General features: G+C 36.7%; 1 protein-coding gene across 1 annotated transcript; it reads right to left on the minus strand.

Moving 5' to 3' along the window:
- Positions 1-491: 491 nt before the first annotated feature.
- capn7 (calpain 7) lies at positions 492-15,289 on the minus strand. Its single transcript, XM_055163337.1, has 21 exons — positions 14,944-15,289; positions 14,160-14,268; positions 12,239-12,396; positions 11,722-11,789; positions 10,867-11,091; positions 10,307-10,393; positions 10,074-10,200; positions 9,649-9,734; positions 9,458-9,551; positions 9,206-9,352; positions 8,710-8,816; positions 7,966-8,086; positions 7,163-7,307; positions 5,607-5,706; positions 4,871-5,006; positions 4,336-4,411; positions 4,097-4,242; positions 3,791-3,853; positions 3,110-3,240; positions 2,295-2,387; positions 492-2,112 (listed from the first exon to the last, which is right to left on the minus strand). Exons 1-21 carry the CDS (start codon positions 15,043-15,045, stop codon positions 1,968-1,970), a joined length of 2,466 nt encoding a protein of 821 aa, XP_055019312.1. The 5' UTR covers positions 15,046-15,289; the 3' UTR covers positions 492-1,967.
- Positions 15,290-18,623: the final 3,334 nt, after the last annotated feature.

The following is an 18,623-nucleotide window of genomic DNA, read 5'->3' on the forward strand; positions in this document are numbered from 1 at the left end:
ACAAGGTGGAACAGAGCACTTTAAACTTTGTAGACAGACTAATAATAATAAAGGATTATCATACTTAAACATGTGAATGAAACAAAACACAACTCCGGGTGTGTTTTCATGAGGTAATATTCTAACATGTACATGTTTAAAGCTCACAGGAGTCCATTTTGTGCAATATAGGACTGTTTAAAAGGAAATGTATGTGAGATTAATTAAAATTTCATCAGCTTGACCTATCTATGTCCCCATGAGGTATACATGTTCAAATCAGCTGATAACTATTCTAATGATTTTGGGAGTCAAGATCTGGAACGCTCAAAGCTCTGGGGAGTGTTCTGTTATGTTTTATAGAACTTAGTGATTGTATGAGCGCCACAAAAATCTGCCATGGACAATAGACAGTTCTGCATCTTTCGCATTTAATTTTTCAAGTTCTTAATTGTGTTGAGAATGTAAGAGTTATCCAGAACATATAACAAAAATAAACAGAAAATAAAACGCATGGATATATGATTTATTTGGCAAATACACTTGGCAACAACAGCAGCACTGAATCAGATCACTGCCTGGATTTAATTATAAAACAGAAATGACCATTACAATGACATTCTTTTGGGATGAAAGTGTGGTGTCTGTGCGTTAGAGGTCTACTTCTGATCCTGCTTCTTCTGGAAAAGCTGCTTTAAAACTGTGCACATGCTCTTTGTGAGGGCTAGTTTCATTTTGACAGATTTATAAACAGACGTCCTCCTTTCACAGGCACCCCAATGTAAAGACCATGATTATTCCTATTATTGTGATCACATGTATATTTAACACATAATTAAATAAATACATTATAATATGAAAATGTACCAACACAGCCCGTTTCTCAACTTAAATCCATAAGAGAGCTGTGTAGTCATGTCTTCAACATTCATCTCTTTGCACTGCAGTGTTCAAATAAAGCTCTATGGGTGTTTTTCTATGGGTATTCTGATATCTGATTCGCCAAATAGTCCAAATATCGGCACGATATTAATGATTTGTTAGAACTAGGGGTGCGCTTTATCAATTCCAGTCTGTAAACACAAAATAATGTCTATCCAAAACAAAATGGACTCCCTGTGGTGCTAACCTAACTGCTTCCTGAGAATAAAACGTCTTTATCAACCATTATTGAAGCTGGTTTGTGCTAAAGTCATGGATAAAGGAATCTCAATTTTGGCAACAAGAAAAACAAAAAAAAACCTATTTGAAAACATGCTATTGCAGTGCTAGGAGTAACGTTGGTGAGTGTATAGAATAACCCAATCACTGGGCTGATTGGAAGTCATTGGTACAGAATAAGTAGCCACATCTGTCAAGTGAGCCCCATGGCTGCTGTGGCTTCCCATATAAAGCCAACAAAGGTATAATGAAGTGATTGTGTTTTAGAAAATTATTATTTTGTTGGCATGCTTGAAGTATGTTTGAAGTTGGTGCCAAAGCTACACCACGTGGCCATGCGGGCACATCTGGCTCCATCTACTCCGTTTCCAATTGACCTTACACTGATAAATGTCACCCCTCTCTCCGCTGTAACCACTGCTGTGAGTCTCGTCATGTTGGTTTTAAAATGTTTGTATTAACTCGGTCTACATGATCCTTGTTTTCATTTTGCTGTTTTTTTGTAAATAAATTCTTATTCCTAATATAGAACTGGCGCCAAATCCGCTCCTATAACTGCTAGTGTCGGTGAGCTTCATTTAACTATAGCCAAACGCTATGGGTGACGTCGCACTCCGTTAGTCCACTTATTTAGACAGTCTACGGTTGGATAATATAGGTATGGCAATGTAGAGAGAGACTTCAAATTTAAAAACAATAGAAATAAAAATTACATTATTTTGTATTTTGTACTATCAACTGTACCATTGGCATTTATTGGATTATAATGATGATTGATTGTGTTTGGATTTGAGCTTGTCATTATTCAGTCTCTAGTATGAAGTTCCTCATTGAAGCTGTGATACTTTAACAGGAGACGTGGTGCTAAAGTCCAGGAAAAAGGGTCCCTCTTGTTTGGGCAGAAAAGTGGTGGGGATGACATTGTAGATACCAGCCGGGACGTGCTCCAGCTCCATATAACAGAAGCCACACCTGGAAAAAAAGACACACAAAATTGCCTGAATAATGGATGACGCGTAATAGATAATAAAAAGTTAAACTGAAAAAAAAAAGAATCTTTTTCCTATTTCCATTTCATTAAAAATAGAAATATAAAAAAACAAAAAACAACTAACTAACTATGTTTGTGTATTGTATCATATTCTGATTTGTACCTGTAGTCTCCACTGTTCTTCTTGTTAAACCCAGCAGCTCCGGGCTCACTGGACGTGGACACAGTGATCATCTCAAAGCCCACACTGTACATTCTGCACACATCATCACATTTATCCCATTTACATAACATATCAGCACATGTTATAAGCTTAATACAATACAGTTACACTTTCCTCACTTTTGTTATGATTGTTTTAAGACTGTTACTAGTCATGACATTAACTGTGGTATTCAGCTACTGTGAAGATAGAGCTAAAGAAACAGGAGTTTTCTATCCATGTGTTAAGTAACTGTTCCTAAACAAATAACGTGTCATATGTTGATTTTTAAATTATATGAATGTATTTATGACGAAAATTTATGAAAGTAAATCTTTAAACCACCATGCTTATATTTTAGACAGTAGATCAAAAATAATAACAATTGCTCAAAATTGTCAAAGATGCTCAAATTAAAAATACCCCAACTTTACAAAAATACATAAATAAATAAATACGTAAATAATAAAATCCCTGGAGACAAGCAAGACCTTATTCATTAAAGTTACATGTGCATCTATAATATCGTGCAAGACAAGTGTGACCACTTTTAATTTCTGTACCACTTTAATCTGCTCTGGATGACTACAACTCAAAAGAATGACAATATGTTTAGTAAAAGGATTGGAGAAAAAAAATTACAAATACATTAAACATTATTAGACTAACTGATAAATATTTGTAATGAAGGCAATTTAAAGCTGCACTATAACTTCACAAACCCATAAACAACATTTTTCTCAGTGTATTATATATAATATAGCATATACACATACCTGGACCCTCTGAGCTCGATGAGCAGAGGCCCTGAGCGCTCCAGGTTCATCTGGTAGATGGGGTTATGTTTGTATGAGTCCTTGTAGTTCCCACAGCCTCCTGCAGAGGCGCCCTTCCACTGACCATTTATCTGTTCACACACAAGGCCGCAACATAGACAATGAGTGAAAGCCATTTAGATATGCTACACTAATGTTACAGTTACACCAATGCTACATGTCCTACTGCTACAAACCAATACCAAAACAAGAGGGACAGCTTTTTGTTATGTTTTTTTTAATTAAAAAACTTGTCTTAAAAAAACTGGTCTTAAATATTTTCTCAATATTCTGAAAACTGAATTTGGGAAATGCTACTTGGCCTTTTTCAAATAACAAAACTTTGGTGTGAACCATTACTCATAATAGTCATAATCAAAATGATTTTTTCTTCATGTAGTCTGCACTGGAATGAGTAGGATCATGGTCTATGAATGTAGTTCCCTCAATGTTTAGCTGCTGCAGCATCTAAGAAAAACATTGAAGCAGAGGAGCTTGTAGTTCGACATCCTGTATATTTTAGAATGATATTTAACTTTGGTCATTTTGTCTTATTTGTTTCATAACATTGTTTAAGTTACATAATTGTTACTAACAATACATGTGTGAAATGATTTGGAAAAAAGTTAAGTAAAAACCTACCCTTTTGACGTGTGTGAATGGATTGGGGATCTTGGAGAAGTTGAATTTGCAGACAGAGTAAACCTGCACAGAGAGTGTAATCAACACATTCAAGAGAACATATGCTTTTTATGACACTTTTGAGCACCCATGTTTTGCTAATGCTAATGACATCTCCAGAGATGTCACTGCTTTTCAGGGAAGGTTCAGCAGTATGGGATTAAACTGATGTATCTTACATGTACTAAATTATAGAGCTTGTATTTTAAAAGTATAAAAATACATTCTGACTGTAAGCTGGCTTGCCTCTCCACAGATCTGACTTACCCTTAGTGTATAGTTGATGGTGTTCTGTTTCTCATACTGTGACACCACCAAAGTGAATGTGTGGGTCCCCGAGCTGGTTAGTTTGATCTTGGTCAGGTAGTGGGGGCTGTTGATACGGATGCCATCGATGTAGGGAGGGGGTTCAGCTGGAGTTAAAAAAGTAAACAAAAAAATTAAAATGGCTACTAAATTATAGTCACAGTTTAGCATTTGGGCCAGATATTTTCTTTGAATCTTACTTGGATAATACACTTTCTTTCCATCATTTTTGTAAACAACAAGAGTTATGAATTCTCGGTTTTGTGCAAAGTCATCCTGCAAGAAACATAACAAGTATATTTTAATGAAAAAAAAAAATATTATGCATTATTTGTATTATTATTGGCTTTTAAAGCCAATAATAAATTCTCTTGAATACTTTTCGTGTGGTATTTCATGTTTCAGAATTTAAAATAATGGCTATACTCTGACTATGGTGTTTTGAGGTGTACTGTACACCAAAACTCAGAACTGGGGTTAGGACGCCATCTACTGGCAAAAGGGGTCATTATTAATCAATTAACAAGCCTCAGGTAGGGTTAGCAAGTTTAATGTACATGGTAAAAATGCTCAGATTTTGATGTATGATCTTAAAAACATCACAGGAGACCTCTAGACTTTTAACTTTTCAAAATTGCCTGTTTTATGAGGCTTAGAAGGAGCAGACTTAATAAAGGTATGTTTTTGATGAGGGAATAACATTGTTAAAATTGGAGAGGTATTAAAAAAACTCACCTTGTCAGTTATGTGTCTTGTGAGGAGCACCCACACAGCAGCACCCCCTGTTGGAGACTGCACCTCCAGTCTGTACTGCGGGTTGTTGGCCAGACTGTACACGTCTTTTACAGGGCCTTGCTTTCCATCCCAACTACTGCATTAGGTGAACACATAAACATATGCTTTAGAAATTCCTATGAGTAGTACAATTAAATAAAACAGAATCATTTTTTGTTGGAATTCCCATTGTTAATGACATAGGTAGAGGTATTCTATTTTAAACTTTTCTTCTCAACTTTTTTCCACAAACTGCCACATAAGTGATGTGGCCATACCGGCTTGTCAAAGCCTGATCCCGTCAGATCTCAGAAGCTAAGCATGGCTTGGCCTACTTGGATGGGAGACCGCTGGGAAAATCGCTGTGTCCCTAGGCAAGGCACTTCAACCACACTGCCTAGTATGAAAGTCTTGTATGCATGAGTGTCGATGGTGGTCGGAGGGGCCTAGGGCGCAGATTAGCAGCCTCACTTCCCTCACTCTGCCCCAGGGCAGCTGTGGCTACAGTAGAAGCTTACTACCATTGGGTATGGAGTGAATGAACAATGCTCTGTAAAGCGTCTTTGAGTGTCCAAAAACTGATGCATTACTATTATTATTATTACTAACTGATGTAAAACTATGATAAATGTGTACAACAGGTACTATTCCCACAAAGTCACGATTAAAGTGCACTTTAATCTTAAGTTGTTCCGACCTGTGTATGCAGAAGGACTCTTTAAAAAGGCCGGGGTTCCAGCTCAGGTAGATGACATCATAGTACTGGCACAAGTCCTCCCATGAGATCCAAAACACACCTCGAAGGAAAAATCAAACATAAGATTATGGCAGGAACAGTTTATCTCTTCAACTTAGATAAAACTGTGTGGTGCAAACTTTAACCCAAATTTAGGCTTGTTTTGGAGTTTGTGGTCTCAGGTTCACATTCTAGCATTTGGTAATGTTATAATTTCTGACAGAAGGCAGGGACCTATGTGACTCATGGGAAATATACTGTTTTTGAAAGAACGGACGATCCTCATGTTGAATCTTAATATTACTTATTCTATAGCTATTGTGTATCTCCCTTTGTTTATTTATGCTGAAAAGATGTTGAACTTTGCACCAGTTTTAGAATGTAATATAAAAAAGTATACACTCAAATTTCACCTTCTGTCTGACCATGGCTCCCACTGACTTACTTTGGAATCACTATTGGGCAAGTTATCTCAGAACTGTAATGCGTTATTTATTACTTGTTACTGTCATTCCAAAGTAATTTGTTACATTACAATATTACTGTATTTAAAATGTAAGGCATTACACGACTGTTACATTACTTTTAAGTTACTCTCACCAAAATAACTGTCGCTGATTGTTAAATAACAATCAGCAAGCGAAGATGCCAAAATTTTTGCACCCTATATGGACTAAATTAGGACTGAACTGAGGACTGAACTGAGGACTGAACCAGGAGGACTGAACCAGTATTGAACCAAGACTAAACCAGGTCTAAACCAGGACTAAACCAGGACTAAACCAGGACTGAAACTTGGACTAGGACTTGGAATCTAGAACCGACCCTGAAAGAAACCCGAGTCTGTGGAGCAGGGTGTCCACAAAGCGCGATCGGGCATTGGCTGAAATTAGCTCCATGTGGTGTGAAGCTCTGCACCGGTCCTTTCACCCGCAGTCACCCAACAGTCTACGTGGGCGCACCTCTGCGCCCGTCCCAACATTCTGAACTGTAACAATGGCATTTCACTTCTGCTGTTATCGCGGTGATTTTAGCGAATTTGTATGAAGAAAAACAAAAAACCCACCACTTCAATCCAGGTTAAAAAAGCATTGTAATGCGCGTTACTGAAATTTGTACCAAGTAAAATATTAAAATTTTTTTACCCTGTAATGCCTTACATTACTGCGTTACAGCAAAAAGCAATGGCTTACAGTAATTCATTACTTTTATAATGCGTTACTCTCAACACTGATTGGAATATTGTGGCCCCTCTCTTTCTAACTGCTGCAGTGAGCCTCGTCATTTTGGTCTTAAAATTATTAGTATTAACCCGTTCTACATGATCCTGGAGTTTTTATTTTGCGATTTTGTCCATTAATAAATTCCTATTCCTAATATTTGCCCCTGAAATCAATAGCATCATGAACTTCATTTGACTGAAGCCAAACGCTGTGGGTCACATCGCAGTCCCTTAGTCCACTTCTTTGTACAGTCTATGGTCTGTCTATATAGAATGTTGTGACATAACCAGATACCATTATCAAACTTCTGTGCTGTCTTAGGGTCAAAGTTGAGGTATTTGAGCAGCTCTGGAGTCCAGTTCTTCTCGTCCCTCTCACTGTAACGTCCCTTCCACCTCAAGTGACTCCATGGATTCTTCAACTGCAAGAAACGCATTCCCTACACAAACCAAAACAAAAGCATTAGTATTAGCATTAGAAGAGTAGATTCAGGCTTTTACTTTTTTTTTATTAAAATGAAATGTGAAAATGTCCCATTAAACATCTATGGTGCTACTAGGCCAAGTTACAGCTCAGATCTGTGGATAAGTAGCCCTGCTCTCAGTAAGAATACATGTTTTCCAAGGCAATAAAATCTCATTTAATAGAATAAATGTAAAAAAAAATATAAGTCTAATGCAAAGCTGTGGAACATTTCAGACAAAGCAAAACTTCTCCATGAATACAAGCAGAAAAGTTGCACAGTTCACCTTTAACATATCAAATTAAATATCAAATATACATCAGGGGATAGCAACTGATGTCAAAATTATACAGAATACTTACTTACTTACTTAATATAAAAAGAAAGAATATACAAAAGAACAATATTTAAACAAAATACAGAAGAAAATAATGCTGTAAAATTATAAATATTTTCTGTATTTATTATATATTGTATGTTTTAATAGCTTTACCTTATCTTTTTATTGTATTTTTTTTATCATTTTGATTGATCATTATTGTAGCAATGCCTGTTTATTTTTAGTCCATTTGAGTTTGAGTATATGACATTTAGACAGCATAATGAGAGACTGTATGAAGAAACAGGCTTTTACCTTGTATTCCCTTATGTCAAGAACAGCATAGGCGTGTGTGGGCACCAGGCCCCATCTCTCCCCTTCCTCATCCGTCATCACTCCTGTCGCCGTGGTGATCAGGACGTCTCCTCTGTGAAATCTAAAATAAAAATGGAAGAAATGTGGAAATGTATTATTATGGGCTTTAGAATCATGTTCATATTTTGGTTTGAAACTACAATAAGTTCTAACTGAGTGCATAACAGGATCTATGAGAACCCTAGATTGTATAAAAAAGTGGACTAAGAGGCTTCAGTCAAATGAAGCTCATGAGGCTGGCAGATACAGGAGCGAATTTGGAGTCAGATCCACATTAGGAATAGGATTTTTTTTATGTACAAAATAGCTAAATAAAAATAACCAAGATCATGTAGAGCAGGTTAATACGAACATTTTAAGACTAAAATGAGAAGGCTCACTGCAGGAGTTACAGTGAGTGGCTTGAAAATTTTCCAGTGTAAAGTCAGTTGAAGTCGATAGAGCTGGAAGCACCCCCATGAACACTTCCTATTTGGAATGCTGTGGCTAGCGGGTTATCTATGTGCATTTATACAGTCTATGAAGAGAACTAATGTGAGTTGTTAAGCAAGTAGTAAGTAGTAACTTAAACCACAGTGCCCTCTACTGGATGATTATACTAAATTGAACTAATGAGGTAAAAAGGATTGTTTTATGTATAATATTTAGATCATGGAAAATGACTAGACTGTGTTAGAGCCTCACCTCTGGTGCAGCATGCGGAAGGTGCCGTCTTTACTGAAGGAGTGATTGTCTGAATGCATAGCGATGCGCTCAGGGATCCAGCCTGTGAGCGCATGGAGGTCGATATTCTGGATAAAAAGGTACAAAAGATGTTGTTGATTTGCATAGTATGTCTTGATGACTTAATTTGAGTACTTGGCATTTGTAGGTGTAATGCCTGCTTTCTGTCACATGATCGTGATACATGAATCAATTAGAGCTTTCTTGTGAATGACTTAAGTTCACACAAACATTTGTCACATTAACACGACCATCTCCTGAGACCTTTGACTGAGACACAAAGGTGACTGAGAAACGCAGTGTAAATGTTGCTGCAGCAAAAGTTGAGTTTCCCTCGAGATCAATAACGTATCTCTCTCTTTCTCTCATCTTCAGCTGATGAACAGAACCAGGCACCAACAGTAGTCATGCAACTAACCTAAAGCTGAACACGTGTGTGTCTGGAGCTCTGACTCACCGAGTTGGACCCAGGGAAGTCGTAGCCCCCCATCACCTTCATGTAGGCCTTCTCTATGAGGGACACCCACAGCTCGTTCCTGTTACTAGAGTAAGAGCACAGCAGCTCTCCATTACGGTCCACGGGCAGGAAGTCATCAATGATCACCTATAGCACAATGCATTGCGATTAATGTTATTCATGTTATTAATGTTATTCTTCATGTTATTCTAATTAGGGCACATTTGAAAAGTACTGAGCTGCATTGTGTACCTTCCTGGACACTCCGTTGATGTGAAGTTTGACCATGTACTTCCCACAGGGATTATACTCAGGTTCTCCTTTTCTGTTCTGAGGATAGATGATGCTGATACACACACACACACACACACACACACACACATTACAATGTATTTAAATAGAGTAAATTTATATAACGTATATAAAATAATAATGTATAATACCTGGTGATAAGTTTCTTATTGTAGCGTCTCTCATAGGCCGCGCTGATTGCAAGTGAAGCCACAAATGAACAGTCAGAAACAACTGTCTGAAAAGGATAAAGACAACTGTATTCAATTCAAAATGAAGACACAAGTAAAAAGTTGCACAAACTTGGAAACAATGTATAATTCAGTTTTACATTAGTATTAAGATTGCATTTAGATTTGCAATGTTGTTAGATTTTGTTCAGAGTGCAACTTCAGGAGCATTAACAAGGCTGAAATATACCATGTATTTCAGAACATGTTTGTAAAGGTCTAAACAGAACATTATCTATTATCTAAATAATTGCGGCTTTTGTGTTTTGATAATTATACCAACTCAAATAATTATTTGCAATACTACTGTGCACTATTGTGTGCTGTATGAACTGTACATATCTGACCTGCTTGATGCTGAAGCTGGACACAGACATGATCATGGTGGGGTTGTTGCAGAACTCGTCCGGTCGAACCCAACGGGAGAAGATGGCTCTCTGTTTGGGCGATAGGGCCAGCTTTCCCACTTTGTCTCTACAGAGGGCAGCAGGTCAGGTCTGATCGTCAAACATGTATGTATGTGTATGTGCGTGTACGTGTGCATACGTGTGTGCGTGTGTCTGTCTGAGGGTAAACTCACGAGAATGGGACAGGGAAGGCAAAGCGCTCCTTCAAATCCACACTCATAAAGGGCACGTAGGCTATTCCATTGATTGTGGAGGTTGTCCTAAAAGGAAGAGAGACATAACTCTAAGAAATGTTAAATGTTAAATACTATAGAAGAGATATTTGATTCAATTGATTAAAGGTGCTGTATTTGATTTTTACTGTCTGAAAAACAGAACTAGTTTTGGTCTGAAGTGGTCCAAAGTTATTCCTTACTTACCTTATGCATTCCAAACATCTTAATCATTCATTGCAGTTTACAAAAGAGCCCTGCCCTTTTCACAGTTCTTACAACTCACAGTGTGTGAATTTTGCAGTGATAGTAACGCTAACAACAACTAACATGCTAACTGTGCAGTCCCCAATTGCAATAAAACACAGACAGTACACAGCAGACTTATTTTGACCTCAAGAGCTGCTTATACAATATATCTGTGCTGAGGCAAGACAAATTCTCCTCAAATACATGAGAATAAAATCAGGTACAGACCTTTTAATGATCGAGAATGTATGAGCAGGTATTATCAAACTGACCTGAGAACTTGGATCTCCTCCGCTGTGTACTTCTGTCCTTGGGGCTCACATGACTGCACTGCTCTCACTGGCTGAGGTTTGTCGTGGAGGCTGAAGTCTGGACCTAAAGGAAAGAACTGTCTGACCGGACCCCCAGAAGAGACCGGCCGCGGACCAGAGCCTCCTGCCCGGTCCGAAGACTGTGCTGGACCAGACTTGTACTGGGGCTCTTTCAAACCCTCCGCCCTGAAAATAAACACCAAACATGAGTAATATTTGTATAATAATAAAGTAATAATTGTTCAATTTTTAGTAGAGATTAGCAAAAAAAAATCACAGTCAAACATGCTAAAATATATTTCAAAACAGACTTTGCAACATTATAATAACTAAGAGCTTGGCAGAAGCCTGTTCCAATTACTTTGTCAGGAATGTTCCTCAATATGGCATTAAAATTCCTGTACCTCATGGAGACAAGCAGGTGTTATTTACAGGTTATATTTGCAGAGAATCTTTTTATGATATTTTTGAACCATAAAACACCCAAATGAAAGCTAGTTAGATAGATCAGTTTAATTACATATTGTGAAACTTTCAAGGCAATGCAATAATATCTCCATGAAAACGTCCAGGTGACAGATTCTTACAGTTACATAATGCACTTTTAAGTAAATTGAATGTTATGAAACAGCCTATCTCCCAAAATACATCTCAAAATAACACCAAGATAATGCCAGAAATCTTGAAAAAAAAAGTTTTCCATTGAATACAGTTACAAAACAATCCATGGTCAACAATTTTCACAATGGCAAAAGTGGCCACACAAAATATTCAGATTCTGGTTTATTCAGAAAACATTGTAGACAAGTCTAGTACCTGTCTAGAGCTTGCCGAGCCAACTGCTTCAGTTTGTTCTGCAGCACCTGGTCTGTTGTCTCATTTGACTGTTGGGGGAAAAAAAATGTATTTAGAGCGATTTGTACATGTTTGACCAACGTTTATTCTCCTGTGTTCAACAGGAGAATCCTATCTACTCCCGTTTTCACTGGCACCAGTACACGCCCACTTTCCTGTTATAGGTATTTCACTGGTAGTATAAAATTTTACTTGATCTTTCAGAGAGTCACTTTGTTGTGACAATGTTAGCATAATTAAATGTTAGATACATTTTTAGATCAATATTATGGTTTAAAATGTACAAAATATAATAATCCACAGGTGTTATAAATGATAACTATATAGCATTTAACAAAAGTACAATATGTATGTGTATGCCATGATCATTTTGAGGTGTGAAAGAGAACAACAGAAAATAATACACTTACATTGAAGAAGACGACTGACATGATAAACATAACATCTGTCATTAATTGAAGCCAGTATGTGTATGCACCGTTTGAATGCAGAGCTCTACAGCCTGTGTGTACAGTTCAATGGCCTCGTCCAGGTTCCCCTTCTCATCTTCTTCAAAGGCCTGAGTGACCAGGAAGTGTGCCCGCTCGAGATCCACCTGCTGCCGAGACTTCAGGGGGTCACTCTGCTGGGCCTGGACTGAACAAGAGACAAAACACATGTAAATGGTTAAATTAAAGAAACAAATATAATTCAATGTTCAATGTTTTACACAGTTCTTATTGGTAAAGAGATGTTAAAGGGGCCTGGAGTTCGCTGCATAGGGCTATTAGCAGGACTAATGCATATTGTGTTAAAAATTGTGGGATTCTTCCATTGTGGTATTGGTGTTAAGTTTGAACTACAACTAAAATTTAGATTGAAATTGATTACTGTGACAACACAAAACACTAAAGATAAAGAATATGAAATAAATTTGATCAGTTAATTGTTTAAAAGCCAAACCAGGAGAAGTTTAATTCTAATGTTCTTGCACAATGTCACTGAGAGATAAAAACATGTAAGAAATGTGGTGTTTAAGACAAATTTCCTGCTGCATTGTCATTGTTTATATCAGACTTAGAAATCTGTATTCTCTTCAACTTATAGAAACACAAGTTACTAAAGATCAATGACAAGATCTTTTCAGAATATTCCCATGTTACAACTAAAGCAGAGTTTATAATGTCCAGATAATTTCACTGCAATTTTAAAACATATTTATATAACTGGTGTTTGAAAAAATTAATAACAGTACATTAATATTTATGGCAACAGTGCATATGTTTAGTAAAATTTCTGGTGTTACATAGTGTGGCTTTACATAGTGTGGCTTTAACTCAAAACACTAAGCCTGGCCTATGTACTGCTGCTTTGACCAGTGTCTATACCAGTATTCTGCATAAATATAAAACATGAATGTAATGTAAATATAATAATTATATAAGATTCATAAAAATATATATATATATATATACAATTAAGAATTAATAATAATAGAAAGAAAATTTGATCTTGTAATTCTCGTGGAATAGAATATAGACATTGCACAGTGTATTAGACCTTTGTATTGCCCTCCTTTGCTAGTCAGTGCCTTACAAACATTAAAGCCACACCCACTCTGGCTGTGGTCATCTTTATAGCACCCACACCCAGCCTAGTCATGGAAACTAACTAAGCTAGCTAACAAAGAATGAAAAGAAAAACCCCTTGTGCTTATAATGTATTAAATATCTAATTGATACATATAATTATACTACCAGTAAACAATGACTTGTTTTTGTAGGTCAGTTATGTCAAGTAATGCTGTCACGATACTAACATTTCAAACTAAATTTTGATACTAAGGAATAGACTAGATACTCAATACCGATACCGAAACCACAATGAAAACACACAAAAAAACCACTCCTTATTTAGAGAATAGAATGTGACTTTCAACAATAAATAATAGTACTTTCTTTTATATTACCATGTGGTGTTATAGCCTATGTATAGCCTGTGGGCTCTAGTGTATGTTTTAATTTCTCTTTGTACCCTGTGTACATTATATTTGAGGTCATTTATGTCTGTTTGTATTCTCACTGCCTTTTAACTGAACTGCATAATTGCCGTGTTTTGTATAACTTTTATTTGACGATTACCATGTTAACCATCCAAATAGGGATGAAAAAGAGCCTCTCTGACTAAGTCTGGTACATTTACAGAAATGTTGTTTAATGTACACTGTCGTTACCAAAAAAAAAAAAAAAAAAAAAAAAATCCCTCACAGTTGTTTAGGTCAAGCTACTTAGGAAAGGCTCATTTCTATCCTGTGAATGTGACTTTTTTTATAGTTTAGTTTTAGTTTGAACTGATTCTACTTTCAGTATCGATTAGTATTTGATTTTCGATACGTTTGACAATCCTAATGTGAAGCTTACCTGCTCCATGAAGTGCTTGTACACGATCCAAGTATTCGCTCACTTTGTTTTGGATCCCCTCCAGTTTGGACCCAGCCATTGCAGCATAAAGCAGGGCTTGGGCTGCCTCCTAAATAGACAACATTAGAAGAAATTATATTAGCAGAAATATTTTGAAAATGAATACAAATGAATGAAAAAAATGTTTGACAGCTGTAATGGAACTGATCAGTAAATTATGTATTACTGATCTAATATTGATTTTTGCTCACTAACGTCATGTCCCGTACTATGGCTCATTGGGTGCCATATTGGATGTATCAAACAGCTAATCACTGACTTATAAGAGGAAGAGATGGTTATTAACATAGGAAATAAAAGCTCAAAATCAACTAAAACTGATTATAACAATAAATAATGATAACTTTGGAAGTTAATGCATGTTTCCCTTGCAGTTTACATTTGTTTACATTAGCAACTATAACCAATATGGCCGCAAGTGGCAAAAAAAAATGTATTTATTCAGATTTTATATTAGATCAACGGTTATATGAAGCTTAACTAATAAATAATAAATCTTTTCGTAGCAATGTACAAAGATAAGGTGTTTTATTTTAGCGCAGTCTTGTTTTTACATTTTAAATCTTCATTGGTAAAGAGATTAAGTGGTTTTATTATTAATAGTTTGAGGTCATTTGCGTATGTTAAAAAACTGAAAGTAAAATACAGATTCACAGTCAGCGACAGTCAAGAAGAGATAGAAAAAAAGAACTGTAGTGTTTGGACGCCATTTGTAGAATACAACCTTATAATAAAACACAGCCTCGTTATATTTCCCATTTTGATCGTAGGTAACAGCTGTTTTGGCAAATTTGACAGCGTCGTGTTCCAGCGCGGTGCAGTCCATCCTCGTCCGGACAACAGTGACAGCTACAGAGGCGATCAACAACTCCGCGGTAAAGCTGCTTTAAAAATCTCCAAATGTCGTTTTTGGACCTGTGTCACGGCTTATAAGGTAATATATAAAACGACATGTTGGTGGGGTTCTATTTGAGATTAATAGTCTCATCTGCCCCACCACAGCATGACTTTTTACTATTTGACAACTAGCGGAGCTCAAGCAACCCAAACAAGCACGGCGCTTCCGGGGAATGTCCTCACGCATGCGCACTCGAACCTTATCGCTTTTATTTGTCTATTTTAATGGTCAAAACTATTATATCGCGTTTAAATGTCATACTTCTACTGCGGCTAATACTAATAACAATAATTATAGCTAGAGTTCAAATTACATGAACATTTTATGGAATAGGAAAAATCCCTATTAATACTTCGCAGTTGCATCACACTGGGGGTATTCTACATGGATTTTTATATAGTGGAATATTCTTCAGTTACCATGGTGACAGAATACAGACAAACGCAGCCAAAAAAGGTTGTCTGAAACGTAAAAATAAATAAATAAATAAATACAAAATACAAAATAGATTTAAACAATACATTTTCAAGAGCCCGTGATCAATGAGTGTTCATGGTCCTGTTTAGGAGTTTAGTTTTCAACAAAAAAAAGTGAGAGTGACTAACTGAAAAAACTAATGCTAGCTTGTGACCAGGCAGTCTATGTTTGTGATTGTAATTGTATGTGTAAGAAACTTGATTAACAGCACAAAGCAGCTCAGATTTAATAGTTCCCGCTAAACCAGCTCTTTCTGGTCAGATTGTGTTAAAATAAAGATCAGATTAAAGTCTAAAATGAGTAACAGAGCTTTAGACAGAGCAGAGTCTCCAGTTAGCCTTACAAATAAATGGTCAGGATAGTAACTAAGTGCTGATTTGTCACAACACTATTTGTCATAATTAGTGTCAATGTTTCTACAGTTGAAAACAAATAAATAATGAATGGATCGTGTAGAGTTAATATGGACATTTTGAGACCAAAATGACGAGGCTCACTGCAACAGTTACAGAGAGAGGGGCCACAATATTCCAATGTAAGTCAATTGGAGCCAGGGCCAGTAGGAGCTGGAAGTGCTCACATGCAAACTTCCTGTTTTGGAACGCGGCAGCTAGCATGTTAGCTATGTCCATTTATATATACATCCTGTTGTCAAGTGTCAGTGCACATGTGTTTCAGCACTGTATTTCCCATCATACGTTTGGGCATATACCCACCTTCACCCCCTTGCTCATCTTAAACACACCTATTGTGAATGAAAAACATGATTTTATCAATTGAATCTAATCTTTGACCAAATCTAAAAAACAACATATTATTATTATATTTTTATTACTGTTACACTGCTGAACTAATTGCTCAAATGTCTTGTTTCAGCTGGGTCTTGTGTCCTGGGATGACCCTTAGATATGGTGAACCTGTGAGCAGAAAAGTGGCAACAATGATTCGCTGTAGTGTCTTTACAGATTTCTACAGATACTGCAGTCACTGCATGTTTTCTCTTACTTTTACTGTAGGTCAGTCACATTTGTACAGATTATTCCTGAAAAAGACAAAGGAGAGCGTCACTCAGTAACATTTCTAATAACATCAGTGATACAGTTACTAATCTGAGAAATAGCTCTTTACTTCCTTAGACATTGGTTTGGTTGCTGTAAGTATCAACTGACCACTGGGATTGTGACAGCTTTTGAAGAAACAAATCTCTTTTTAACGCTGACATCATATTTTTCAGCTCATCTAGCTGAGCTGAGAGCTGGACGATTCTCTCTGGTATGAGGATGCAGGACTTTTGAGACAACCTCTCATTTTCTATTCTGGTCCCTGGTGCCAAGCATAGAAAAGTTGTATTAGTCACACATTAGTGAAGTCGTCTGACCCAGTTTGATCTCAACTCTGAACAGTAGACACGGCCGTTGTGTCCTTGGGCATGAAACTTAACCCTCCTTGCCTGTGTATGAATGTGGTGTGGGTGATTGGTGGTGGTCTGAGGGGCCGAAGGCACAGATTAGCAGCTAAAATACTTTCATCTATGGTATACTATTTTAATTCACTGCAGAGAAGTAAGCGTTTGATGTTTGAGCAACCTGTTAGGAGCAGTGGGCCTGGAGAACCCATCTCCAGAGTTAGATTTGAGACTACCTTCACTGGAGGATTTTGCCTATTGTGCTTGAGGCTGATGGGGGGAAACTGAGCATTGAACCCAGAGCCAGGACATATTGTGAAATAAGAGTATAAGGAGTGAAAGTCTCTGTCAGGAATCAAGATCACAATATAAAACTAAGCTATTATTTTAGCAAAATTTGTATTTTTGGAGAGTCAATTATTGTTGGAAAAAAATGAATTTCTCCATTGAGATCTCAGACATAAAGTGATGTCAGTCCTTGTAGTGCTACTAAAATGATGAATGGACCTGTACTGTGAACTCACAAAGAGAAGCTGCTATGAGACCCCCTGCCACCATTGCAATGAGAAAGATGATCAAAAGAAGTGGGCTACACAGCACATGCCTCAGTCAGCACTCTCAAACAGATACAAACATCACACAGTGTTTAACGCAGGGCAGCTCTCATACTGAAGCACTTCACTGTAGATTTTGTGTCACATAAACATAAAGTTTTCTATTCCTGAAGGAAATACTTTTTCTCATGGATGGGAGCTAGACTTCACTTTTGAATTTGTATTATTTATTTTGTTTATTGTTTACATTTGTGGTCCTCGTTTCTGACAATTAGCCTATTTTATGGGGAAAAAAATACAGAACCATGGACATTCATAGATCACGTAGCCCATATCTGTAGCCCATCTCTTCTTGTGTACAAGGTACTTTTCTCTTCTCTGACCATTTAGGTTCATGATATTTTTCAAAAACAATGAATGGATGGAGAATGGATTTTCTATTATTTATCATTTGAAAATACCTCATGTTGCATGCATGTTGTGCATTATTTAATGTTTAACTTTAATGTTAGTCTTCTAAATTACATTAGCGTTAACTAACCTTAAATCATAAATCAGATATGACACTTAGCTAACACTACTCTTTAATAATTAGTAGGCTTGTTTTCCCAAAAATCTCTTTATACTTAACATTAAGCTTGTTTCTTGGACCACTACTTTGTAATTCTGCTTGAGTAGTATTATTTTGAAGTAACATTACTCTTATGTTACTTGAGTGCTTTTGTGACCTTTGACAATAACGATCGCTTGAACTTTTAATTCTGTGACCCAGTGAACTAATTAAACATTAGCTACAAAACTAGATTAGACTGATCTAACGTTAAATATCACTTTTTCAATATAAGTTCATGGCAGTTATTATCATCATAATTATTGAGTTCTTCTGTTACCTGACTTTTGTGTGGCCTCCATTCTGTCTGAAATGCCACCTTCAAGTTTACAAAGCCTTAGATGGCTAATGTACGTAAGAGCATAGAGAGAGCCAGTCGAGCCAATCAAATGCAGTGGCAAATACAAGATTTTTTTCAGATTTGTTCACATTCATCTTCTAGATCTAGAACATGAACATT

This window comes from Boleophthalmus pectinirostris, unplaced genomic scaffold (genome assembly GCF_026225935.1).
Source record: "Boleophthalmus pectinirostris isolate CB_2022bp ecotype Guang Dong unplaced genomic scaffold, ASM2622593v1 HiC_scaffold_6, whole genome shotgun sequence".
Classification (NCBI taxonomy): domain Eukaryota; kingdom Metazoa; phylum Chordata; class Actinopteri; order Gobiiformes; family Gobiidae; genus Boleophthalmus; species Boleophthalmus pectinirostris.

Bases quoted from the DNA above. Each gene is read 5' to 3' on its own strand.
- capn7 (XM_055163337.1), bottom strand. From the start codon at position 15,045: ATGGACTGCACCGCGCTGGAACACGACGCTGTCAAATTTGCCAAAACA. The intron at 14,269-14,943 runs GTTGTATTCTAC...TTGTCTATTTAG, and splicing joins AGGCTGTGTTTTATTATAAG to GAGGCAGCCCAAGCCCTGCT. The intron at 10,201-10,306 runs GTGAGTTTACCC...TGCCCTCTGTAG, and splicing joins GCCTTCCCTGTCCCATTCTC to AGACAAAGTGGGAAAGCTGG.